Source organism: Vombatus ursinus, unplaced genomic scaffold (genome assembly GCF_900497805.2).
Source record: "Vombatus ursinus unplaced genomic scaffold, bare-nosed wombat genome assembly UNPS02007284.1, whole genome shotgun sequence".
Taxonomy (NCBI): Eukaryota; Metazoa; Chordata; class Mammalia; order Diprotodontia; family Vombatidae; genus Vombatus; species Vombatus ursinus.
In genome coordinates this window covers 21,110,663-21,138,253 of record NW_020947062.1, presented here as the reverse complement: position 1 = coordinate 21,138,253, position 27,591 = coordinate 21,110,663, and the positions used below count along the sequence as shown (strand labels likewise).

The following is a 27,591-nucleotide window of genomic DNA, read 5'->3' as shown; positions in this document are numbered from 1 at the left end:
AGTGCTCTTTATTGAAGAATAAGGGCTCTATAGGATGTGATCATTATGTCAATTGGGGTTACTTTATTGTTTTAATCTTTCATGTTTGTTGCAAGCAAGTGCTCACTGCATGGGGAAGTAGGAAGGGATAGAAATGAGAGTGCCGTAAAAACCAAAGGCATCAATTTTTTAAATCCTATAGTTTTAATTTTAACCTAATCTAAAATGAGATCTGTTTACCCTAGTCTGCTGCACCTTCTACAAAAATAAACTTTTAGATTGTTAACTTGACAACACAAAGTCAGTCATTTAGTTGTTTTGTCTATATGTTTAAAAAAAAATGTGACCGAATTTTAAGCTGAATCAGAATCTATTATGAGATATTTAACCTAGGAATATAATTTCACATTAGCCCTCACAAAGACACATAGTGACCAGATTTAGAAAACATATATATTTAACCTGTTAAACATCAAGATAGAGCCAGATAGATGTAAAGTAAGTTTTACCACTCAGGTAAGTGTTGATTTCAAGTCAATTTGAACAAATACATTTCTTAAAATACGAAAGGTAGAGGCATAAAAAATTACCTGAAATTTATGATTCTTGTCCAAATTCCAAGGGGACTCAGATTAAGAAGTGAACTAGAAATCTCTTTTATCTGCTCACGGGAGAAAAACACAGGTAAACGATCCATATCAACCTTCCAATTTCTTAATTTCAACTATATACTTTGGGATTTCTCCAAAGAGCCAGTGAGGTTCAGAAGAACAGCAAAGGAATGTTCAGGATGGGAATCTTCTTTTTATGAGATAATTTCCAAGATATTCTAATATGTCTGAACCACATTCTCTCAGACTTGCACTGTTTCAGAATCATTCTCCAACTGTCTCACACATATATACCTTGTCTCCTCAATCAGACTATAAGCTTTTCAAGAATGTACTTCAATGAAACTAGAGACCAGTGCAAGGTATGAGATGGTGTGACAGGAATGCTATCACAGTGTGAAAATTTTAATCACTGAATCTCAAACTTGGAAAAGTACCTCAGAGGGCCTCTGTTTCACAAGGCAGAATCTCTACTACATCAACAAGTAGGAGAGTAAGTCCACATGACAGCCCTTGAAGTGATGATGTATTTCCTACATTCCTCATGCTAAACATTCAAAGTTCCTTCAAGTCCTCTGCCTATAGTGTAGTTTCCAGTGCTATCACCATCCTGGCCTACATCTTGCCTAAAACACTTTTTATGATGGCTTTTTATCCAAACCAAAAAAGGGGCCACGGGATCTTGTTTAAAAAAATAGAAAAGAAAAAAGTATTATTTCTTGGGGGAAAGTTCACAGGCTCCATGTCAATAGAGTGGCACACGGTACCACAGAACCAATCTTTAGGAACATCATAACAGGGAAAAGCTGTCATAGGAGGCACTGTGAACTGAGAAATGAAGATGCCAACATTTCAACCTAGAATCCTATCAATTTCTCCACAGTGATATTCAGACTAGCTCAAATTCAGTTACTTTGATTCCACAGACACATATGTTTGTCCTGCCCTTATGATGCCAATAAAGGTGATAAAGTGGGTAGAGTATTGGCTTTGGAATCAAGAAGATCTAAATTTTAATCCTGCCTTACACACTTATGAGCTATGTGACCCCGAGCAAATCATTTAACCTCTCTGTAACCTCATATATAAAATTAGGAGGTTGGATTTGGTGAACTCTAAAGCCCCATGTAATCTAATATGTGATATTGTGAAGAATATATAAAAGTTTTCCTTCTGAAAACTGCCATTCATATCCTTTGACTTTCTGTCAAATAGGCTTAAAATTTGACTCAGTTCACAAAGAATTTGATTCCTAAAATGAGTCCTGTTCCATTCATTCTGCATCAGTTCATATTACCAGGATTATTTCATTACATACATATGCCATAATTTTTTCAGCTATTCCCCAATTGATGGGTATCCCCCCCCATTAAATTCTGGTTGTCTTTATTTCCCCCCTTTAAATTGGGAAGCTTGTTTTGCTTGTAACTATTCCCTCTACAATATTATCCTCAGCTCTTCTAGTCATACCTGATTGTTCCCTTTTTGAGGCTGATGCATTTCTGCACCAATCTGTTTGTATCTATGCTCAATCCTTCTTTGCCCATTTCATATGAGTGAGGTTCATCTGACTCTCACTCCTCCCACTCCTTTTTCCATGCCTCTGTATTCTCACATACCCCAATTATGAGAAATAAGTTCTACCACCTTATTTACCTTCCCACACTAATCTATTCCTCCATTTACCTTCCTTTTTCTTCCCCTCTTAAAACCCTCAGAACAGAACAAATCTACTGCTCTCCAGGTTCTTCAGTTTTCTTATTTAACTTCTTTAACACCCTCTGAAGACATTAAAGTTCTTGTTAAGGAATGTTAAGGGGTCCCCTGAATTTGTCTTTTTGAATTGCCATATTTTCCAGAAACACTGGACCTGGAGTGTGCAGGAGGCCCTGAACATGATAAGGATGAAGCCCTGCTTAGGCTGATATTATTTGCTGTTTGCATCCCACAGCTGGACTCCCTGTGTGTCCTTGGGAGTCAAGACAGGTGCACTAGACTGGGAAACAGCTTGTGTAGCTGGGACTCTTGTAGATAAGCAGACCATCATATTATCATAGTCAAGCAGTTCTCAAGGGAAAAGAATGTGGCTTTTGTCATTTTAATTATTCATGATTTCTCTTCCCCTACCACTCCCAAATAGGCAGATATTTCTGTTTCTTCTCCTTTCTTTGCAACAGTTCCATAAATATTCAAGTTTCTGTTTGGATTGTTAACTCTTTGCCCTGGCTTAGGGTTCCCCATGCATGTTTCTTTCTCCTGTAATAAACATAGTTTTCACATGTTTCATGTAGTTGTGATTTCCTGTTGACATTCTGAAGGGCCAGTTGTTTCTTCTCTCCCTATTAGAATGTTTACACTATAACAACATATAGCCCTTTCCAATTGTTGAAATAAATTTACTTAAGTTTCACTTGACTTGTGTTTGCATCTCAAAGTTCTTACTTAACATTTGATCTTTTCATCAAAACTGCTTGAAAATCTCCTTTTATTTAAGGTGCACTTTTCCCCTTATAAGATTATGCTCAATTTTGTAAGATTATTACTGGTCATAAGCCTATTTCTTTTTTGCCTTTTAGAATATTATGTTACAAAGTTGCATCCCAAGATCCCAAGATTATAGTACAGATTGCCAAGTCTTGTGTGATAATGACTGGCTGTTTGGTACTTAAACTGCTTTATTTGACACTGCTTTTTGGTCTTGCCTTCAGGAAATGATCTGTGAATTCTTTCTATTTTCATTTTACCCTCTGGTTCTAATAGATAGGGAAGCTTTCATTTATGACCTCTTGAAATACAGTGTCCAGGATTAATTTGGGGTGAAGAAGGGAGACAAAATCATGTTTTTGGGATGAATCTGATTTTTTAAATTTTACTCTTAAGTCACAAATTCTCTCCTTTCTTCCTTCCTCTCCTCCACCCATTGAGAAGGCAAGAAAAACAAAGCCCATTACAATTATATATAGTCATGCAAAACAAATTTCTGAATTAGCCATGTGTTAAAAAAAAAAAAAAGAGGAGAGAAGAAAGAAAATATGCTTCAATCTGAACTCTGAGCCCATCAACTCTCCATCTGCAATTGTGATGGATCACTGTTTTGATCAGAATTCCTAAGTTTTTCCAAATTGATTCTCTTTACAATATTGTTACTGTATAAAGTGTTCTCCTGGTTCTGTTCACTTAACTTTGAATCAGTTCATACAAGTCTTCTTAGGTTTTTCTGAAACCATCCCTTCATCATTTCTTTCAACATAATAGCATTTCATCACATTTATATAATTCATCTGGCCATCCCCCAACTGATGAGCATCCCCTCAGTTTCCAATTCTTTGCTACTACAGAAAGAATGGTTATATTTTTGGACATATAGGTCCTTTTCCTCTTTCTCTGATCTCTTTCAGGTGTAGTCCTGTAGCAGTATTACTAAGTCAAAGGTCATACACAGTTCAATAGATTTGGGGGAATGGTTCCAAATTGTTTTCCAAAATGGTTGGACCAATTCACATCTCCACCAACAGTGCATTAATGTCTCGATTTTCTCATATCCCCTCCAACATTCATCATTTTCCATTTTTGTCATATTAGCCAATCTGATGAATATGACGTAACTTAGAGTTGTTTTAATTTGCATTTTTCTCAATACTGGTGATTTAGAGCATTTTTTTCATATAGCTATTGATGGTTTTCATTTCTTCTTCTGAAAATGGCCTATTCCTATCCTTTGACTTTTTGTCAATTGAAGAATAGGTCTTATAAATTTGACTCAGTTCACAAAGAATATGGTTCGTAAAAATTCTCTCTCCTTGACCTGTTTTATTTATTTTTTTATATTATCTTACATTTTCTTTTTTTTTATTATTTTTATATTATCTTACATTTTCTTTTTTTTTTTTAATCTTTTGTTTCTGTTCTATTTCTTGCTGTCTGATAGAGTCACTAACATCTGTTTGGTGTATTCTAGTTTTCTTTTTAAAATTATTTATTATTTTATTTTTCCCCAATCACATGTAAAAATAATTGTTAACATTCGTTTTTAAAGTTTTGAGTTCCAAATTCTCACCCTTTCTCCCTCCCCACCCCATTCATTGAGAAAGCAAGCAATTTGATATAGGTTACACATGTGCAGTCATGCAAAACATATTTTCATATTGGTCATATTGTAAAAGAAAACATAGACCAAAAAATAAAGAAAAATAAAGAAAGTTTAAAAACTATGCTTTACCTGTATTCAGGCACCATCAACTTTTTCCCTTGGGATGGATAGTATTTTTCATCATAAGTCCTTCAGAGTTGTCTTGGATTATTGTATTGCTGAGAATAGCTAAGTCATTCAATCTTGCTGTTATTATGTACAATGTATTCCTGGTTCTACTCATTTCACTTTACATCAGTTCATGTAAGTCATTCCAGGTTTTTTTGAGAAGCATCCTGCTCATCATTTCTTATAGCACAATAGTATTCCATTACATTCATATACCATAACTTGTTCAGTCATTCTCCAACTGATGGGCATACTCTCAATTTCCAATTCTTTGCCACCACAAAAAGAGCTGCTATAAATATTTTTGTACATGTGGGTCCTTTTCCCATTTGTATGATCTCTTTGGGATATAGCCCTAAAAGCCCAGCTATTGCTGGGTAAAAAGGGTATGCACATTTTTATAGCCTTTTGGGCATAGTTCCAAATTGCTCTCCAAAATGGTTGGATCATTTCATGACTCCACCAACAGTGCATTAGTGTTCCAATTTTCCCACATCGTCTCCACCATTTATCACTTTCCTTTTCCATTTAACTGATTCTATTTTTTAAGGAGTTTTTTCCTTCAGTGAATTTTTGTGCCTCTTTTCCCATCTAGCTAATTCTGTTCTATTCAATGAACTTTTGTATATCTTTTTCCATTTGACCAATTCTGTTTTTCAAGGCACCTTTCTCCTTGTTGGATTTTTGTACCTCTTTTACCATTTGGCCTACTCTGTTTTTTAAGGTGTTATTTTCTTCAGTATTTTTTGTGCCTCCTTTACCAAGCTGTTGACTCTTTTCATGATTTTCTTGCATCACTCTCATTTATCTTCCCAATTTTTCCTCTACCTTTTTAACTTGATTTTCAAATTCTTTTTTTGAGCTCTTCCATGGTCTAAGATCAATTCATATCTTTCTTAGAGGCCTTGGATGTAGGAGCTTTGTGTGTGTAGGAGCTGAGTGTGTATTTGATCTTATCACCATAGTAACTTTCTATGGTCAGAATTTTTTTCTGTTTGCTCATTTTTCCAGCCTATTTTTTACTCTTAACTCTTTGCTAAAGAGTTTTTAGAAACTTAGAAACCTCCTGTTTCTAAGGTGGAAGGCACCTTGTCCCAGGATTCAAGGGTTTTGTGTAGCTGTTTTCAGAGATACTTTTAGAGTCCTGTAAGTTTCCAAGGTGGTATGATGTAAGGATTGGTTTATTTACTACTCTCCTGGCCTGTGCTTTGGTCTGTGAGTGATCACAAGCTCTCAAAGAAATGTGAGGAGGGTCCCTGCTCCAGTGCAGCCACAAGCTCTGGTATGTTAGTGCTCCTCCTGGCCCTGGGACTGCCACCCAGAACTGTGACCTCATCTGAGTATGGACAAAGCAACAGAGTCTTGCTCCCACTGTCAGCAAAGAGACTCCTGCCATCTCCTTCTGACCAGTTGTTTGACCGCCTTCCCAACTGTGGGCTGAAAGCTCCAGAAGCAGCTGCAACCAAAGCTGATTCAGTCACTCCCAAAGCCTGTTCCTGATCTGCTGGGGCCCACTCTGTGCTGGTGTGACCTGCATTGTATTGCACTTTACTCTCACCCTGGTGAGACAGACCTTTCCTGCCAACCTTCTAAGCTGTCTTGAGCTGGAAAATTATTTCACCCCATCCTTTTGTCGGTTCTATGGCTCCAGAATTTATTTTAGGGCATTATTTAAAGGTGTTCCAAGGGGGTTTGGGGAAGGCTTAGGTGAGTCCCTGCCTTTTCTCTGCTATCTTGCCTCTTGTTCCTATCCTAGTTTTCTTGTAGCTATTTCTTGGGCAAGGTTTGCCACTTCTTCTAAGCTATTTACTTACTTTTTAATTTTCTTTCTCCAGAGCTTTCATTCCATTTTTTAATCACCTGCTTCCTTTCTTCTAAATATTCATGTAGTCCCTGTGGAAAATCCTTTTTTTTCTTTGAGTCTCTCTTCGCTTGTAGTTAGGTAGTTCCCCTCTCCTTCTTTTGGCAGAGCTCTAGATTTTTTAATAATTTTTGTTAGTAGTCCTCATCTCTTTGATTTACTGACCTCTCCAGCTTTAGTTCCTGAATTAGAGCTATGTGCCACAGCCAAGTTCCATTCTTTGTTGTGCTTTTCAGAGTTCCACACTGTTTGATCTTACTCAAGATCATCTGGGTTCCCTGACCTCTTCTTCCCAGGATTAGGCCTTTCTGGATCTTTTGAGTTCAGAATACTGGATCTTCAGAGCTCTTTATGGTGTCTCAGGTGGGTGCTATGGGCCTCGGAGTCCTACAATGTCTACACTGTTCACTGCTGCATCCCAAGGGTTCCAAGGGTCCCTGTGTATGTGTTAAGGGGTTTTCCTCAAAGTCCTCCACTCTTGCCCTTCAAGGCTACATATCTCCATACTTTCTCTGGACATGCTGTAAGGCTATAAGTTTGTTTGCCTGTGCTGGTCCTGGATTTACTGTCAGCTCCTATTTTCTGTGGCTGGCTAGTTGATTTTCTGTGCAGCTTCCTGTGTTGACTTTTCTGTAGTTAAAAAAAAAAAGTCACTTACAAAAGTTTCTCATTAGATTCTTTGATCATTAATTATTTAGTCTGGTAGGAGTTTCACTCTTTTTGCAGAGTAGGCATACAGAAGCTAGGCAGCCTGCTTCTGTTCAAGCCAGGAGTCATCGACACATGTCTTTTTAAAAAACCTAAGCCAATGCTCTTTTGGCTCCTCACTTACAAAATGACCAAGAAGAGGAGAAATGATGCCAAGAAGGGCCATGGCCACATGCAGCCCATCCAATGTGCCAAATGCACCCGCTGTGTGCCCAAGGACAAAGAAAGCAAAAAGTTTGCCATTCATAGCATCATGGAAGCTACAGCCACCAGGGAAATCTCCAAAGCAAACATCTTAATTCCTGTGTACTGCCCAAGCTGTGCATGAAACTACATTACTGTGTGAGGTGCATGACTCATAGTAAGGTAGTGAGATACATGATTCATAGTAAAGTAGTAAGAAATCGGTCCCATAAGGAATGAAAAGATTGGCTTCCCTATCTCCCTTCAGGCTATTAGGGTCTACCCCAAGACCCCCTTCAACACCCATAAAAAAGCTATCTGTCCATCAAGACCCTTAACAAAAAAATAAAATTGTAATCTACCTTTTTTTTTTAATCTAAGTTGATCACTGAATTTCCTGTGCAACCACATTGGTCTCTTCAGACAGATCCTCCTTTTCTTACTACCTGAAATTTTTTGTCATTATAATTTCAATCAGTATTCCTGTATTTCTCTTCCTGTATTTCCTGCATAAGCTTAGACCATGAGATTATGAGTAGCCTTTCTCTGAATTCTTTAGAATCTGTCTTTTTAAAATATAGAGTCTATATCAGACTATGCCCAGCTTGGATCTTTATCACAAATTCTAAGATTAAGTGGTCATTTCCTCATAAGGTTGCTAACTTTTCTACATGAGCAACTAGTTTCTTCTTCTTAGTCAGAATCAGGTTCAGTATAGCAGTTCCCTTTCACATTTCCTCCATCTTTTGAAGAATTAAATTTTCTCTAAGATAACCCAAGGATACACTGGGAGAAGGGGGAAAGGGGAGGTAGAATGGCATAAATTATCTCACATGAAAGAGGTGCAAAACAGCTTTAACAGTGGAGGGAAAGATGGCCGGGGAGGGGGTTAGGGGGAAAGACAACACTTGAGCTTTCCTTTCATCAGAATTGGCTCAATGACGGAATAACATACACCCTTAGCTGGGCACAAAAATCTATCTTACCCTACAAAGAAGTAGGAGGGGAAGGAGATGAGAGAAAGGGAGGGGTTGCTGATAGAAAGGAGGACAGATTGGGGAAGGTGCTGGCAAAATATTTTTGAGGAGGGACAGAGTGAAAGGATAAACAGGGAAAAAACAGGATAGAAGGAAATAATACTGTACTCATAACTGTAGAAAAAATTTACAGCAAGTTTCTCTGATAAAGGCCTCCTTTCTCAAACATACAGAGAAATAAGTGAAATTTACAATAAAAGTCATTCTCCAGTTGATAAATGGTCAAAGGATATAAACAGGCAATTTTCAGATAAATCAAAGCTATCTATAGTCATATGAAAAAATGCTCTAAATTACTATTGATTACCCAAACCTATGAGACAGGCTAGTATGACAGAAAAGGAAAATGACAAATGTTGGAAGGGAAGTGGAAAAGCTGAGACACGAAAGCACTGCTGGTAGAGTCATGAACTGATCCAACCATTCTGGAGAGCAATTTGGAACTATGCCCAAAGGGCTATGAAACTGTGCATACCTTTTGTTTCACTCAACAATACTACTACTCGGTCTATATCCCAAAGAGATTAAAAAAAAAAAAAGGATCCATACATGTATAAAAATATTTATAGCAGCTCTTTTTGTGGTAGCAAAGAATTGGAAATTGAGGGGATGCCCATCAACAGCAAAATGGCTGAACAAGTTGTGGTATATGATTGTGATGGAATACTATTGTGCTATAAGAAATGATGAGCAGGATGCTTCTCAGAAAAACCTGGAAAGACTTACATGAACTGATGCAAAATAAAGTGAGCAGAACAGGTTTATTGTAAATATTGTTTTTATGTCATAGACAAATGTGGACTTTGTATATACATTCTAAGTTTTTTATCATATATTATATGATTATTCAGAAGGAATCAATTGTGATGTGATGATAGTTGGGTATTTAATTTTTAAAATATTAGTTAAACAAATGGAAAATATTAAAGAAAAATATAAATTACAAAGAATTGTTTATTGAACTTACTCAAAGTTTTCCTAAAGCTGAACATTTTTAGGAAATAACCTTGTCTCCAGAGTTCTCTTGTTCAATTCTACTTTTCAAAATTTATTTAGTTTTTAATTTATGGAATAAAGCAAGCATTTCCATAACACAGTATAATAAAAAGATGATTGCATATGAAACTGTAAATCTATTATGTACAACTTATTATTCCTTTTAAATGTGAATTTTTTTTCCTTTTTTTCTTCCCTCCCTCCGTCTGCCCCACCCTAGAGATGGCTACCATTAGATACAAATAGATATAAATATATACATAATTATATATACATAAATATATATATATACATGATTATTCCATACATACTTGTATTTATCAGTTCTTTCTCTGGATACAGATAGTGTCTTTCTTCATATGTCTTTTATTTTTAATTTGTGTATTTATAATAATCAAAATTACTTAGGTGCTCAAAGTTGGTCTTAAAACAATACTGCTGTTACTCTATATAATGTTCTCTTGGTTCTGCTCACTTCACTCTTCACCATTTCATGTAAGTCTTTCCATGTCTTTCTAAGATCATCGAGCTCATCACTTCTTACAGAACAGTAGTATTCCATCATAACCATACACCATCACTTGTTCAGTCATTCCCCAGTTGATGGGGATCCATACAATTTCTACTTCTTTGCCACCACAAACAGAGCTGCTATGAACATCCCATTCACATTGAAAGTTATAATAACCATTTCTGAATTTCCCTCCATCTTATTTTTACTATTTCTTTCTCAACCTTTTTACCCTATCCCTATTACCTTATATTCTCCCCCCACGCTCCCATTTCCCATCCCACCCACTCTTCCCAGAGTCCTCCCCACTCTCCCAAATCTCAATCTACATACCCCTCTAAAAGTCCCTCTCCCACCCTGTCCCCAAGTTTTCTCACCTCTCTACATGTTCAGAGGGCTTCTACACCCTTCCAGATGTATATGCTGTTTTCTCTTCAACCCAGATGAGTAACGTTCTAACATTACCAGCCCCCCACCCCCGCCTGCTTCCTCTCTATCAGTTCTTCCTTTCACACCCCATTTTTATGAGATAATTGCTCCTTTTTACCTCTTCCTACCCACTTTTGTTTTTTAGAATCAGCCCATCATACATAACTCAGCCCCAACCTTTCTTTCAAACTACTCTGATAATTTTAAAAATACTGATAACATTTTCATATGTAAGAAGTAAATAGTTTAACCTTAATGAGTCCTTAATGTTTTCCTTATATTTCTTCTGGATCTTTTGTATCTAATTTTCCAATGAGTTCTGCTCTTTTTGTCACAAATACCTGAAAGTCTTTCAGTGAAATAAATGTCCATTTTTTTTCCATTCAGGATTATACTCAATTTTGCTGGGTAAGTTATTCTTGGTCATAACCCCAGCTCTTTTGTTGTTCAAAATATAATGTTCCAAGACCTACAGTCTTTTAGTTTAGAAGCTGCTAGGTCTTGTGAAATTCTGAACGTATCTCTGCAATATTTAAATTGTGTTGTTGTTGTTGCTTACAATATTTTCTCCTTAACGTAAGAGTTTTGAAACTTGTCTATGACATTCCTGCAAGTTTTCCTCCTGGGATTTCTTTCAGGGGGTGAACAGTAGAATATATATATATATATATATATATATATATATTTTTTTTTTTAAATTTCTACTTTACCTTCTTGTTCTAGAACTTTAGGGCAATTTTCCTTAATAATTTCTTGTAATATGGTATCCAGATTCTTTTTTTGATCATAACTTTCAGGTGGTCCAACAATTCTTATATTGTCTGCACTTGATCTGTTCTCCAGATCACTTCTGATCTCCAGATCAATTCTTTTTCTAATGAGATGTTTCAGAATCTCTTCCATTTTTTCTAGTTTTATTATTTCTTGTGATATCTTATGTCTCATAACATCATTCAATACTTCCTGTTCAATTCTAGTTTTCAAGGAATTATTTTCTTAAGATTTTGTCTTTTTCTAATTGGTTAACTTTCTTTTCAAAACTATCTGGGATTGGGTTTTTTTTCCTATTTTTTCCTCAATCTCTCTTACGTGATTTTTTAATTCCCTTTTAAGTTCTTCCAAGAACTCTTTTTGGGCTTGTGACCATTTGATGTCACTCATTGGGGAAGGAGTGGCTTATTTCACCTCACTATCTTCCTCTGAATATGAACCCAGATCTTCTTTTACACCAAAGTAGCTATCTATGGTCGGGTTCTTTTTCCTTGGCTTACTCATTTTTATTTTTAGCAACTTACTATTATAGTAATAATTATTATAATAATCAAGTTCTAATTCCAAGCTGTGGGTAATGTTGCTCTAGGCCTCAGGTCCTCCTTACTGTTATTTTCTGAATTCTGTCCAAGGGCTCAACCTCAGGCCCTCCTTTCCTCCTCTAAGCCACAATTAGGGCCCCTGGCCTTGCTGCCTAACTGTCCCAAACATATCCCAGCCCCCTTGGGTACCACTCACCGGGCGTGTGCTCACTCCTCCTTGGCCACAGTCACAGCCCAGGATCACTTCTGGTCAGCACTACCGGACCTGCCTTCCAGAAACAGCAGGGGGTCCCTCAATCTTCCACCCACCCATCTGTCTGCTTTTCCTTAGATGAAAGTTTGTGAGGTAGAAGTTCACAAGGTGAAAGTCCCTGAGGTTGTGGGGTGAAAGTCTGTGAGGTGAAATTTCTTGAGGCCTCGTCCGCTTCCTGACAGAGCTGCTCCAGGGCCTGCTGTTTGCTGACCCAGCAGAGTCGGCCTGGAGGAGTCTACACTTCACCCAGGCCAAACCTCAGCCCCTAGAGACTCTATCTCTTCTGAGGTCCTCTCAAGTTGTCTTAGAAGGACAACTGCTTTACCCCTTTATTTTTGCCGCTCTATGTTCATTACGTGGAGATTTTCTGTCTCTTTATGAAGGAAGTTGGGAGAGCCTAGAAATTTTTGACCCACTCTGCCATCTTTCCAGAATCCCTTCTCAATTCTATTTAAAAACTAGACACTGTCAAACATGCTGCCCTTGATTTGTTTACCTGCTAGGTCATATAAGAGGCCACAGTTCACTTTTGTTTACCTCTTCTCTGATCCAGAAATCATTTAAAAAGAAATAAGAGTGGGGAGGGGAAAGGATGAGAGGAGAACCCATCCTTTGGAAAAATATTGGGAAAAATCTTTCTCCGTAAAAGAGACCAGACCAGTTCAAAAAAGAATGGATCTCAGAGGTATCCAACTTCGAGCATGTGTCTTCTAAGTTTTAACTTCAACTAATGTGAAGCAAAGTTTGAAGATTCAAAGTCAAAAGTACCTACATGGAGTAGGTATACTGGATATGGGACCTCCGATTTCTCTATAGTACACCGAGTACAAGGGTTCACAAAGATATATCATTTAAACATGAATCTTACATAAAATCCACACTGAATTGTCATAGTAAGTCATTAACTATTAATTATCAAGTCCTTGTCACTATAACTATGTGAAACATTCACTTAGCTCCACTGGTTTTTTTGTGTTTTGTTTGGGGGGAGGGCTATTTTGACCTATGATTTGATCAGTGTGGGAAATTGACTGGTATGGAAATCCCTTCCACCAATAGTGATCAGTAACTCAACTACACCTGAGTCTTAGGGGACACTGCCTGGAGAAACTGTGTGGGTAAGTGACTTGCTCAATCACACAGTCCTGTCAGTGATAGGCCAAGTCTGGCAGCCCAACCACTTGACTGCTGCCTCTCAAAGCTCCACTGTTGGACATAAGCAAACACAAATCTTCTCATACCTTTAAAAGGTTAGTAAAAGAGGACTTCAAACTGAATTAGAGGGATAGAGTTTTTGTAATAAAGATTACAAAGAATTCCAATAACTTACAAGATTCGCTATAAGTTCCTTGCCATCTCCCTTTACTAAAGGATCACTGCTATGGATCTTCTTTATTGCTTGACCTACTCATGCCTTCACAAGTTTCTCATTCCTGACTCTTTGAGAGGCACCAAGCTCCCCATAGCTCAGAAATCTCCAGGAACCATTCAGATTGCCTATTATTCCCTCTAGGACTCAGAATCTGTTAATTGAAGTGTCTTTCTTTCCTCATTTGCTACATTCTAAGAGGAAGTGTAGTGTAGCATAAAGCACTGAACCTGGAGCACTAACTAGCTATGAGAATGGCCTTCCCTCTTTGGGTTTCAGTTTTCCAACATGCAAAATGAAAAAGCTGGAATATGGTCTTCCAGTAATTCTTCTGGTTTTTGTTTTTAAAGGATGGTCTCTGATACTGTGTTTAGATGTTATACCATCTTAAGAAGGATACAATAGTAAAAACGTGATCCTTATTTTATTATAACCATTCTGAAATCTATGAACAGCTATTGTGCTTTAGAGACATGACCTAATTTATGGGTTTTTAGTGTAAGTGCCCCTGATTTGCTGCATAGAATACTGTCATTGCAATATCCTTTTTCTAAATTATTGTAGATATTTGGAAAGTCCTTTTTACTGTTTCCATTGAGGAAGTAAACAAGAAGTGCATTTGATCACTGGCAAAAAGGGTGTGATCTAGCTTTTGATTTGGAATCTATGGCCACATCTATGACTAATATTTTGGTATATGTGTAATATTTTGGTTTGTGAACCACAACATTCAAATGACAAATAAATCCAACATATTATAGTTCAAACTTAACTCAGTAAGCCAACTAGGGAGCCAGGAAATCAGCTGCTGTGACTACTAATCCTGTTATTTCAAGCTTATGTGCCTACCGACAAGTCCATTTACACCACAATCCACTTTCTGTAAAAGAAGATATGACAATACCAAGATAGAATTGGGATTGGATCTATGATTTCAAGTGAGGAAACCTCCACCAATGGAGGTTGGCACTTTCTTATATAGTCTTAGAAGGTTGCCTAGAGTAGTGGTGTCAAATTCCAATAGAAACAGATTTCTGCTGGTCACATCATGACTGAGAAAACCACAAATTAACACAATCTAGCTTGTACTATATCTTTATTTTGTTAAACATTTCCCAATTATATTTTAATCTTGTCCCTGCCCATGGGAGTGTTGCAGGCCAGAGTTTGACACCTCTGGCTAGAGCACTGAGAGGTTTAGGAACTTGCCCAGGGTTACACAGACAGTATATGTTAAAGGTGAGACCTGAAACCACATCTTCTTGGTTTTATAACCACAAATCCATGTCTAAGGCAATACTAAGGTAATTCAAAATTATCATGTAGGATTTTGTGGTTCTTTACACAAATTCAAGTATTGGCAGTGATATTTTTAAAAGGTTATCTCAGTGACAGCATCAATAAAAGGATTAATAAAGAAATTCTCAAATATGATCAAAAATATCATTAGTTATTTAGATGGGAATAATTTCCATTCAAAGTAGATCTTCAATTTTATTAAAATTATGATGTAACAGTAATATCCTTAAAGAGTTCATAAATCTTTTCAAATTTTACATAATATTCTCCAGTATACCAATGTATGTGCAAAAGTCAAATTTCTGGCTTGAGTTTTTGTTTTTGTTTTTGGTTTTGGTTTTTGCTAGGCAATGGGGTTAAATGACTTGCCCAGGGTCATACTGCTAGTAAGTGTCAAATGTCCGAGGCTGGATTTGAACTCAGGTCTTCCTGACTCCAGGGCTGGTGCTCTATCCACTGTGCCACCTAGCTTGAGTTTTTAATGCTCAATTTGCCAGATACAGTATTTGATCATTCCAAAAATTATTTCTGATATTCGAGAGAATAGTTTTCACCTTTTCATTATTAGGTACTGAAGTTAGTTGGTTTACCTGTATAAAAAATTGATCCAGACAAAAGTTCAAATCATTTTAATATTTAAGACCTTATTGTAAAACATCTTTATCTTAGTACAAGGTAAATCAGAAATTTCAAAATTAATTGGTCATGTAAATTGCCTTGAACATATTCTGTAGTTGAAATTTTCGTATTATTTGTATGTGATTTGCAAGATGTTAAACAGAGGCAGCAGCTTTATCAATAAACTGAGCCAGTTTTATATCTCTCTTGGTTAGTCCACCACAGTCATGCGAAATAAGAGTTATCTGGACCTAAAGAAAAGAAAACAAGTTATTAAAGAAAAAAAAAATCGAATTCTTTATTATCTTTCAGCAGGACAGATTGTTGATCTAATGTTAAACATTCACATGACAATTTAAAGAACAAAGCAGCTTTTTAAAAAGTGCTTTATATGAAAATATCTATAGTTCCTAAACACAACAAAACCAAATAAAAAAATTACATCATAATGTGATGCCTACAAAACAGCTGACTTGGGACAAAAACCTTTTTCACTTGTAAAGTCAGTTTAGTTGCCATAATCTCAACCTTTCCTCTTTAAAAAAAATTAGTAATTACTTAAGTAGGGTTTCAGACCTCTAAGTTTAATTAGGCCACTGAGGGGAGTTCATCTTAATTATTTTTATCTTTAAAAGTACATCTCTAAAAAAGGGGGGGACAAGAAAAAGGAGCTACTTCTTCATAAACTAGTTGATAAATGAAATAGAATTTTATCCATTAGCAGAGGCAGCTAGGAGAACAATCTACCCCAACTGTTATGAGTGACTCCAACAAAATACATATACTAGTATAATATGGGTTGTACAGCTCATGAGCACATCATTCCTTGCCTACTTCCAGGTAACCATATGTGTGACCTAGCTCTTGGGTCCTTGGGAGATGACAAACTTCCTGGTTACTTCTGGTACCCAGTGCTGACACTTCAGTCTGATGCCTGAATGATCCCCAAATTCAGCAGCTCAATATGATTGGAGAATCCCCAGAATCAGGAAAGCAGATGTACTAGAGGAGTGGTAGCCAGGGGCCCAAAGAGGTTGTAGCGGGCCACAGTTAGGAGAAATTCCTTCCCTGCTATCTCCCTCCCCCACATACACACAAACACAACCATACCATGCCTAAGGGATGCCTGAGTAAAGCAATAATATCAGCACCCCCATCTAACCACTCTTCAAGCATGGACCATAGAATCTAAAACAAGTAGGGGTCAGAGACTTGCACAAAACCCACCAATGGGTCTGTGAAAGTAAGATGGGATCCCAAGGACTGGCTTCTTCCCAAAAGGACTAATAGGAGACACAGGATGGAGAGGTGGTGAGAAATTAAGACCAGAAAGATGGTAAAATCTATCTGAATAAAGGAAACTAGTAGAAATCTGTAGTGGTTCTGTCATGTAAATCTGTAGTGTGACATAGGCATAGAGGTGAAAGACTAATAGAATCATCTATTAGCTCGTTACTTCTAGTTTCCCTTAGCATAGTGGGTACTACCCTTCTGTTGCTGATGAGGACAGAGGAAGGAAGGGAGTCTCTTAGTTGATTTTCAGAAGTTCCACAAAGGCTGGCACCTATACAAAGTCACCCCAGCCTTATGTGCTGCCATACTATGTGTCTCTCCTAACTGCTCCAGCTACCTTTCATTTTGTAAAGTGAAAGATTAGAGGTCTAGGGATCCAAATGATCTCAACTGATTCTCAAATATTAAATGGGTAAGAAGCCAGACTTACTGGGACAGAGAGACCCTAAGTTACAGCCTTCCTCCACTCCCTACCTCACCCTCTAATTAGTTCTTGATGCATTCTAGGGTCAAGAAAAATGAACATCACCGCCTTTCCATTACTTGGTCTCCAACTCTGTCCTGCAAAAGTCCAATAGCTGTGGACCCTCCCCACCACAACTGCTCTTCCCAAAGGAGTGAACTGTCCTCAGCACATTCTGACCCAGGGAGAAGGGAAGAGAATAGGGAAGGGAAAAGATTTATCATATGCCTAGGCATTTTGCTAAGTGCTTTATAAATATTATCTGATTTGTTTCAACAACCCTGGGAGGTGGGTGCTACTATGATCTCCATTTTACAGTTGAGGAAACTGAGGGAAACAGAGATTAAATAAAGCCCTATGATAGTAAGTATCCGAGGCCAGATATGAACTTGGGTCTTCCCGACTCCAGGCCCAGTGCTCTATCTACTGTGCCTCTTAGGGAATATATGTGCATGTTCTATACAATCCACCTATATGCAAAATTTTCTCTCATTTTACAAAGATCTTTACCAAAGGGGAAACAAAACACCTTGGAAATCTTAAAAGATGAGACTTTGCAGCTGATATCACCTAAAATGAAGGGAAATAGTTTTTGGTTTAATTGCTTTTAATCATAATCCTGAGTGTCACTTAATGCAAGGCATCTTCTATGTGGTAATTAAAATCAACTGCATCATGTAATTTCTCCCTTATTCAGGAATTTAGCCTTACAAGAAACAATATAGATTAAGAAAGACGCCTGCAAATCAAACATTCACATTTAACAGTGGGACCTAATTTGACTACACTTGACTTAAATTAATTCCAGTAGAAGAAAAACATAGAATAAAGGAACAAGTACAAATGTTACTAAATTGAAATAATACACATGAACTACAAACTTTGAAGAAAGAGATGGAGAAAAAGGAAGAGAAGGAGACAGGAGCAGCAGCAAAGGAGAAGAGCTAGTATTTACATAGTGACTACTACGTGATAGGCACCGTGTTAAGCATTTTACAAATATTATTTTTATCTTCACAACAACCCTGGGAGGTAGGCACAATTATTATCCCCATTTTACAGTTGAGGAAACTGAGACAAGTTAAATGACTTGTCCAAGGCATTTGCATTCAGGTCTTCCTGACTTGAGTTATAACATTCTGTCCATCGAGTCATCTCCTTACCATCGATAATACGTATAAAAAAAGTATATATTCCTATTGACAAAGGACCTAACAGAATTTGGATTCTTAGAAATAATTTCATCTTTATTGTTTGTGCATGCAAGTATGTATACACACAAATATCTATACATGCATATTTATTATATATACATTTATCCATATCTATCTATAGATAGATATCTCTCCTTTTAAAGTCTTATATAATAACACAATTTAAAAAAGAAACAAAACAGAAAACGCCTTCTAAGGTACTGGATCTACTGCTCCATGTAAGGTAAAATAAAGGAATGCAAGAGAAGTTGATTGCTTCAAATATGTACTTACAATCACCAAAAAATAAACCAGTGAACTGACCTTGTTATACACATTGAACCATTCAGGGTGGTGATTCATCTTTTCTGCTTGTAGTGCCACTCGGGACATAAATCCAAAAGCCTAAGAAGAGACAAAAATGAGTAACTATTCATATTTTCTCTAGCACAGAATCAGCTGTGTAAAAGAAATTTAACTCGATAAAAGATTACTAGAATCCTCACAAAAACCTGAACACACACACACACACAAAACAAGTTATCTCCTCAGGGCTATGGTGGTATGGCATCTACAATGACAAAGAGGGATTTTAACAGATGAAAGTTACAAACCAGAAAACTATATTCTTACTCAATGAGCTATCTGGACATTTTAACTGCCTATAGAATGAGGTACTCAAAAATAACGTATCTGCAACTCTCCCAACAGCAAGCAGAATCCAACTGTGCCTTAAATCTATAACAGGTGGAGGCTTACTTTCTAGTCAGAACTAAAAGGAACTATTTTACTGTATATATGGGTATTTTTTTTCACTTATCAATTATTAAACTAGACAAACCATTAAGCCCTTCCAGTAGACCTGAAAACAAAATGTCAGTTGTGAAAGTGAATATTTCCCATCTACCTACAACCTCTCTTAATAATATTGTTGTGACAGGATGAAAAGTTTTCCTTTAATCATTTTAACAATGTGACCAGTAAAATGGCATGTTCTGTCGGCCCCTTTCACCCTCAAACCCTCCAAAAAAAGAATTATGCACCATACATAAAGTAATTACAGCTGAATTCTCAGGACAAAGAAGAGAGCACCCCAAAAGGGGAGAATTAAAATCCTTCAAGTGACTGCTCAATCAGCACCCTTCCCCACCATCATCTAGGTCCTGCATCCTGGAGCCCTCCTTGGGATTCTCACTGATCCACACTCTTCCAGAATACTTTCACCTGGCAACAAGAAGCAGACATCAATACTACCCAACCACTGGAGAAAGAAGGAGAGCAATGAAAATATGCTGTCTTCTGCAGAAGGCTTTGACCTAGCTTTGAGACTCATAAGGCTACAGGCACTCTGTACCCAAACACCCTTGTTACACCCTGCAAAAATGGCAGATAACATTTCAGCTGTGTCATGAAAAGGAAAAAGGGGGAGAGTCACGGGAGGAATTGGTGTGGGAAATCAGCATGCATAGCTACCCTGGGCCTAAATGAAAAGAGACTTAAACCCAGATAATGCCAGTCCTATCCCCTCAAAGACCCCTTAAGGCTAGGGACCTAGACCATCAAACTCTTTATCCTTCAACCTGTGAGGGGGTTAAGATAAGTCTGTGGCTTAACCTTGGGAAAATACAATCAACAAAGAGGAAGGAGTCAGAAAAGTATAGATGAATGTAAGAAAAAAAAAGTGTAAAACACTAAAGATTTCAGGAGGAAAACCCCTAAGAAAAGCCCAGAGAACAAACAAATAAATTAAGAATCAAAAAACAAGGATGAGTACTAAATCTTCAGAAAGTTTCTAGTACTCTCTTAACAAATATTTTAGGACAAATAAAAATGATCCAATGTCTGATGAAATACAGAACTTTTTGAACTGTTATCAAAGTACAGAACAAGAACAAAAAATTTCAGAGTGTTTCAAAAGAGAAATTAAATCTATAATAAAAACTAGAAATTAATGTAGCTCACACCTTAGAGCCCTAAATGCATTATTTTAAAATCTAAGACATGAAGTAGTTAAAAATCTCAGTGACCACAAAATCTGCAAGCAGGTAGAAGAAAGATTTTCAGATATAATGGAAAAGAAATTTGAATAACACAAGACTATTTCTCAGTAAAGAGAAATTGCAGAACAAAATGAAAGAGTATAATCTGAAAGGCAAAGGAATTTAAGTGCACCTCAAAATGGAATACTCAGAAAACTTGAGTTTAGGCATCAACAATAAAAGAGAGACATTCTGGGGCAGCTAGGTGGCACAGTGGGTAGAGCACCGGCCCTGGTATCAAAAGGACCTGAATTCAAATCTGGCCTCAGATACACGATACTCACTAGCTGTATGACCCTGGTTGCAAGTCACTTAACCCCTGATTGCCTCACCAAAAAAGAGAGAGAGAGACAGAGACAGAGACATTCAACAAAAGACAGCCATTTAAGGCAATGCAGAAGAGGATAAGGGGGAGGCATGAGCAGAATATTCAACTTGAAAACACCCCAAACAGAAGCATAAGAAAAAAAATAATAACTACAAGTAATATGGAAAAAAGAATGAAATGAATTATCCCATATTTAGAAGTTACATTTTTCAAGAGAAAGGCTGACCCATGGGATTTTTTTTAAAAGGGTTAAAAAAGGTATACAAGAAGATATAAGCAGAACTTCCTTTTTTTACCATTTTTAAAATTGTTTTTCAATTAATAAGATTTATTCCTCTTCATTCCATCATCACTCTTCCCCACGTTCCCCTTCTGATTCTCTGGACTTCCTCTGCTATGCCACAGAGCCCTCTTCACCCTGGAAGTCCATTCTTCCCCTGGACTTCTCACACTGGAAGCATACTTTGTCCCAGCGGCCTCTTCCTCTGATTGGCTGTTTTCTTCAAGAACCTCCATTTTAAGGAAAACACCAAAACCAGCCATGTTTTCATTCCTCTCATGGCTCCACTTCTAACTCTGTTTTATCTATTATGTCCCCATGGGGATACCTCCCCCTTGACCACATTTTCAGCTTCCTTTTATGTGTTGTCTTCTCCCATTAGAATTTAAGCTCTCAGGGGTAAAGCCAAGATGGCAGAGAAAAGCCAATGACTAGACTGACCTCACCCAAATTCCCCTCCAAACAACTTTAAAATAACACCTCAAAATAAATTCTGGGGCAGCAAAACCCACAAAAGGATGGGGTGAAACAATTTTCCAGGCCAAGACAACCAAGAAGGTCAGCAGGAAAGGTCTATCACACAGGGTGAGAGTGGAGCAGAGCACAGTCTACCACATGCAACGCCTCATCAAGGCCTTGGGGCAACTAAATCAGGAAACCCAGGAGAGATAATTTAAGAACTTCTAGACAACATGAAAGTCATGATCAAAAAAACAACCTAGACATTATCTTTCAAGAAATTATCAGGGTAGCTAGGTGGCACAGTGGATAGAGCTCTGACCTTGGAGTCAGGAGGACCTGAGTTCAAATCCAGCCTCAGACACTTGACACTTACTAGCTGTGTGACCCTGGGCAAGTCACTTAACCCCAAATGCCTCACCAAAAAAGAAAAAAAAAAAGAAATTATCAAGGAAAATTGCCCTAATATTCTAGAACCATAGGGTAAAAGAGAAATTGAAAGAATCTACCAATCACTTCTTCAAAGAGATCTCAAAATGAAAACTCCCAGGAATATTATGGCCAAATTCCAGAGCTCCCAAATCAAGGAAAAATCACTGCAGGCAACCAGAAAGAAATAATTCAAATATCATGGATCCAGAGCAAGGATGACATGGCATAACCACTGAGGAGAACAATCATGGGGAAAAAAGAAGGTAGAATTGGGCCCCACAATTTAAGATATAGGATAAATTCTACAACATGGTGGTGCCTCTACACCATATTACTTGCCTCATCTCAATTTTTTTTTTGTATCCCCAGTTCTTAACAAATGGTAAGCAATTAGTAAATACTTTTTCACTTATCCATTTAGGATCCCAGAATTCTATGATTCCATGAAATAAATTCCATGAAATAAAATATAGTCCATAAATCAGAGAATAAAATTTTAGTATTGACTAGGAGAAAATTAAGGAAGAGAACAACACAAAGAAAAACTTCTTAGAAAAAGACAAAGTTGAAAAAAAAAAAGAAAGAATATTAACTAACATAAGAAGTAGAGAGGGGGAAAGATAAGAATTTGAACTACCCACTTAACTGAGAGGGAAAGAAAGAGACAAAAGAGGGGAAGAAATAGATAAAAGAAAAGAAAAGAAAATCAATACTTTAAATAACACAAAACTAAAGAAAAAATGGCAAACAGAAAAGGTTTCACACGGAAGATTATGTCTGAGTTACAGCTTAAAAAAAAAAGAAGAGGAACTCTGAGGCAAAGATCCCAGGCATGAGAGAGAATCACTGCAAAGGCGTGAAGATGGAAGACAGATTGTCACCTAGAGGAACAATGAGAAAGCCACTTTGGCTAGACTGCAAGGAGTACAAGAGGGAGAGTAATATACTATAAGGCTGGAAAGGTAGTTTAGGGCCAAGGTATATAGGACTCTAAAAACTAAACAAGGAAGTTTGTGTTTTATCATAGAGACAATAAGAAACCACTGAAATTAGTTAAGTAGGGGAATCATATTGTCAGATTTGTGCTTAAGAAAAATTATTTTGTCAGCAGCATACAGGATGGACAGGAAAAGGGAGAGATTTAAGGCATGGCAAACAAATTAGGAGGTTGCTGCAATAATCTAGGTGAGAGATGATGAGAACTTGAATTAAATTAGTAATTGTATGACTGTAGAGAAGGTGCCAAATGTGAACAATTGTTGTGAAGGTAGAAATAGTAAGGTTTAGCAACTGACTGGATATTTGGGGTGAGGGAAAGTGAAGAGTTTAGGATAATGACAAATCATGAAACTGAGACACTGGAAGGAAGGTAGTGCTTTCAACAGAAATAAGGAAGTTTGGAAGAGGGGAGTGTGTTTAGACATGATGAGTTTAAGATGTCTCCAGGATATCCAACTGAAGCTCAAGGGAGAGATCTAGTAGTCATCAACAGAGAGATGAGTTAAATCCATGGAAGCCCATCAATGAGGTTACCAAGAGAAAGTACACAGGGAGAACAGAAGAGGCCCAGGATAAAGTCTTAGGAAACACAAAATTAAGGGGCCAGTAAGAAAAGACTGAAAAGACTGAAAAGTCAGAGAGACAGGAGGTGAATCAGCAGAAAGTAGTATTGAATGTATCAAAAAATAAAGAAAAAGCCTTTGAGAAAATATAATACTCATTTATGCTGAAAACCCTACAAAGCACAGGCATAGAAGGATCTTCTAAAATATGATGAGAAAAGGTATTTATCTAAAACCACGTTCACATTAAAAGCAATAGAAAACAGTAAAATAAAAACAGGAAGGCACCCCTTTCCCACTATTATTCGACATATTTCTAGAAATGCTAGCAGTAGCAATAGCACAAGAAAAAGAAAACAAAAGTATAAAGACAGGCAAAGAAAAGACAAAACTATTCCCATTAGGAATGGCTGAACAAGTTGTGGCATATGATTATAACGGAATACTACTGTGCTATAAGAAATAATGAGCAGGATGATTTCAGAAAAAACCTGGAAAGATTTACATGAACTGATGCAAAGTGAAGTGAGCAGAAACAAGAGAACACAGTACATAATAATAGCAATACTGTATGATGCTCAACTGAATTATTTAGCTATTTTCATCAATACAATGATCCAAGCCAATTCCAAAGGATTCATGATGCAAAATGCTATCCACCTCCAGAGAAAGAACTAATGGAGTTTGAATGCAGACGGAAGCATACTATTTTTCACTTTATTTTTTTGTGGCATTTTTTTGGGTCTGTTTTCTTTTACAACAAGACTAATATGTAAATGCTTTGCATGATTGCACATGTATAACCTTTATGAAATTACTTACCATCTCAGGAAGGGAGGAGCCTACGGAGGGAGAAAATTTGGAACTCAAAATTCTAAAAAAAGAATGTTAAAAATTGTTTTTTACATGTAATTGAGAAGAAAAAATATTATTAAAAAAAAAAAACTATTCCTGTTAGTGGATTGCATGATAATTTACTGAGAAAATCCTAGGGAATCAGCAAAGAAATTAAATGAGATGATTAATATCTTCAACAGAGTAGGTAGCAAAGTAAACCCATAAAAATTGATAGCATTTCTATAAAGGAATAATAAAATCCATTCAAAATATCTACAAAATGCATAAAACATTTGGAAGTTAAACAACCAAAGCATACTCAATACCTGCATTGATATAATTACAAAATGCTCCTTAAAGAAATAAAGAACAAGGTAAATAACTGGAGGAATAGTTAAGTTCTCCTGATTGGATATGGCCAATTTAATAAAAAATGATAATACTGCTGAAGTCAATTTACAGACTTAGTGCTAAACCAAACTGTCGAAGGCTAAACAATAAATTAAAACTTCATTTGGAGGAACCAAAGCTCTGCAATATAAAGAGAAATTATGAAAAAACTAGGCATAAAAGTGGGAAAGCACTTCCAGAAATCAGACTATATTATAAGGCACTAATTACCAAAACTATTTGGTACTAGTTAAAATTTAGAAAAGTAGATTATCTTACACCTATCTAAATGATCAAAGGAGAAATGACAAATGTTGAAGAAGATGTAGAAAAACTGAGACACTCATTCACTGTTGGTGAAACTGTGAACTAACTGATCTAATCAATTTGGATTACGCCCAAAGAATTATCAAACTACCTACATCCTCTGACCCAGCAATACCACTAGGTCTATTTCCAAAGATGATTAGGGAAATATAAAAATAACTTACATGTTCTAAAATATTTATAGCAATTCTCTTTGTGGTGGCAAAGAACAGGAAACTGCAGGGATGTCCACCAATTGGGGAATGACTGAACAAGTTGTTGCATATGATTGTGAAAGAATACTACTGTGCTCTAAGACATGATGAGCTCATTGGTTTTAGAAAAACATGGAAAGACTTGCACGAAATAATGAAGAGCAAAATGAGCAGAACTAAGAGAATATCATATACAGTAACAGCAATATTGTTTTAAGAACGACTTTGAGCAAATAAGTCTTTTTGACTATCACAAATATCCAAATTAACTACAAAGAAACTATGAAGAAAAACACTGTCAGCATCCAGAGAAAGAACTAACAAATAGATGTATAGAATGATTTTACATGTATATACATATTTGTGTCTAATGGTAGCCATCTCTAAGGGAGGAGTGGGAAGGGAACCAAAAAACGGGGAAAAAAGTTACAAGATAACTTCATTATATATTTAAAAGGAATAGCAAGTTGTACATAATAGATTTGCAGTTTCATGTTCAATCATCTTTTTTTATTCTACTGTTATGAAATAGTTGTTTTATTTCATAAGTTCAAAATAAAATAAATATAACTGACTCAAAAGCCTTAAGTTCAATAAAACAAAAAGCAAATTATTAAGGAAAGAACTCTACAACACAAGAATTTGCTAGGTAAAATGAAAAACAGTCTGGCAGAAATTAAATTTAAAAAGCCACACCTTATACCATACAGTAAGACAAACTCAAAATGGATATGTGACCTGGATACTAAAGATAAAAAGATTAGAATGGCGCAGTTGACAAAGCATCGGCCCTGGAGTCAGGAGGACCTGAGTTCAAATCCAGTCTCAGACACATAACACTAGCTGTGTGACTCTAGGAAAGTCACTTAATCCCAACTGCCTCACCAAAAAAAAAAAAAAAAAAAAAAAAGATTAGAACAAAACTAGTCCAGCTATGGATAGAGGGTAAATTCTTTGCTATATAAGGGAAAGAGACAATTACAAAGATAAAATAGATGATTTTGATTTTATGAAACTGGAAGGCTTCTGCATGAACAAAATTAATGCCACAAGAATAAGAAAGGAAAAAATTCTTTGTCACAAAGGATGGCTCTTTGATAGGAGATGGGGGGAGGGATTACAGGGGGATATTTAAGTAATGTAAAGACAAAATAAATCCATTTTTAAAATTTCTGAGGAAAGCAACTGACTGGAGAAAAAATTCATGTCAAATCACTGATAAAGCAATTACTAAAATTTTTCCACAAAGTTCTCAAAAGAAAAATTACAAACCATCAATAAAATATGAAAGAATACTACAAATTACAGAAATAAAGAAAGAGAAATAAGAGAAATAAAAATCCAAACAATTCTGAGGTTTCACTTCACATCCAGTAGAGATGACAAGTTAGAAATAATGAAAGAAAGGTGAATAAAATAATGTGGTAGAGCTGTGTAATTTGCCCAACCAGTTAGGAAATTAATGTGGAATTATGCAAAGAAAGTAACTAAAGTCTCCACATACCCTTTGACATAGACACTGCACTAATCGATGTATGCCCCACAAAGAGATCAATGACAAAGAGGCCCCATATACACCAAAATTTTTATAGCAGCACTTTTTGTGACAGCAAAAAATTGGAAACAAAACAGAAGACCATCTACTGGGGAATGGCTAAACAAGATGTGGTACATGAATGTAATAAAATATTACTGCCCCTTAAGAAACACTGAATGATCAATCAACAAGCATTTACCAAGGGCTTGTCATGTGCCAGGCTAACGACTACAGGGAAGCATGGGAAGATTCATATGAACTGATTTAAAATAAAGTAAGCCCAATCAGAAAAACAATAGACATAATGACTATATTCAGATAATAACTATCTATTAAGCACCCTCTATGTGATAGGCACTGTACTAAGAGCTAGATATACAACAATGTATATGTAAAGAACAGTAATAATAAAAAAGAAACTGAGGACTGCAAAAGAAATATGACCAATCTTGGCCCCAAAGAAGAGATATGAGAAAGTACCTCTCCCTGCTTCTTTAAAAAGGTGTGTACTTTGGGTGTAATACTTTTCATATAATGTCAGATTTTTTTCAATACGTTAGTTAGCTTTACTGATCTGTGTTTTTCCCTCTTTATTATTCTGTTATAAGGGAATGGTCTCTAGAAAGAGATGGAGGAATTACTTTGGGAAATGTAGTTAATATTAAAAAGATATCAGTAAAAATTTACTTTAAGAAAAAGGTAAAGGAACTTTTCCCATTCCCCCTCCCCAATACATTTTAACTATGCATAAACAAAGGCATTTGCTTAGCTCAAAACACTTAACTGCCTAATTGAGGCCTTCCTGCCAATGTATGGCTGCTGTTACTTAAAG

At 36.5% G+C, this 27,591-nt stretch overlaps 1 protein-coding gene across 2 annotated transcripts in view; it reads right to left on the bottom strand.

Moving 5' to 3' along the window:
* Positions 1-15,421: 15,421 nt before the first annotated feature.
* Positions 15,422-27,591, bottom strand: part of PCBD2 (pterin-4 alpha-carbinolamine dehydratase 2) — a 51,259-nt gene continuing 39,089 nt past the window's right edge. For both annotated transcript variants that reach the window (XM_027849194.1, XM_027849196.1), the window contains 2 exons: positions 18,699-18,779; positions 15,422-15,676 (listed from right to left, as the gene is read on the bottom strand). In XM_027849194.1, coding sequence (XP_027704995.1) covers positions 15,581-15,676; positions 18,699-18,779 — 177 coding nt within the window. In that variant the 3' untranslated portion in view covers positions 15,422-15,580. The remainder of the gene's footprint in view (positions 15,677-18,698; positions 18,780-27,591) is intronic.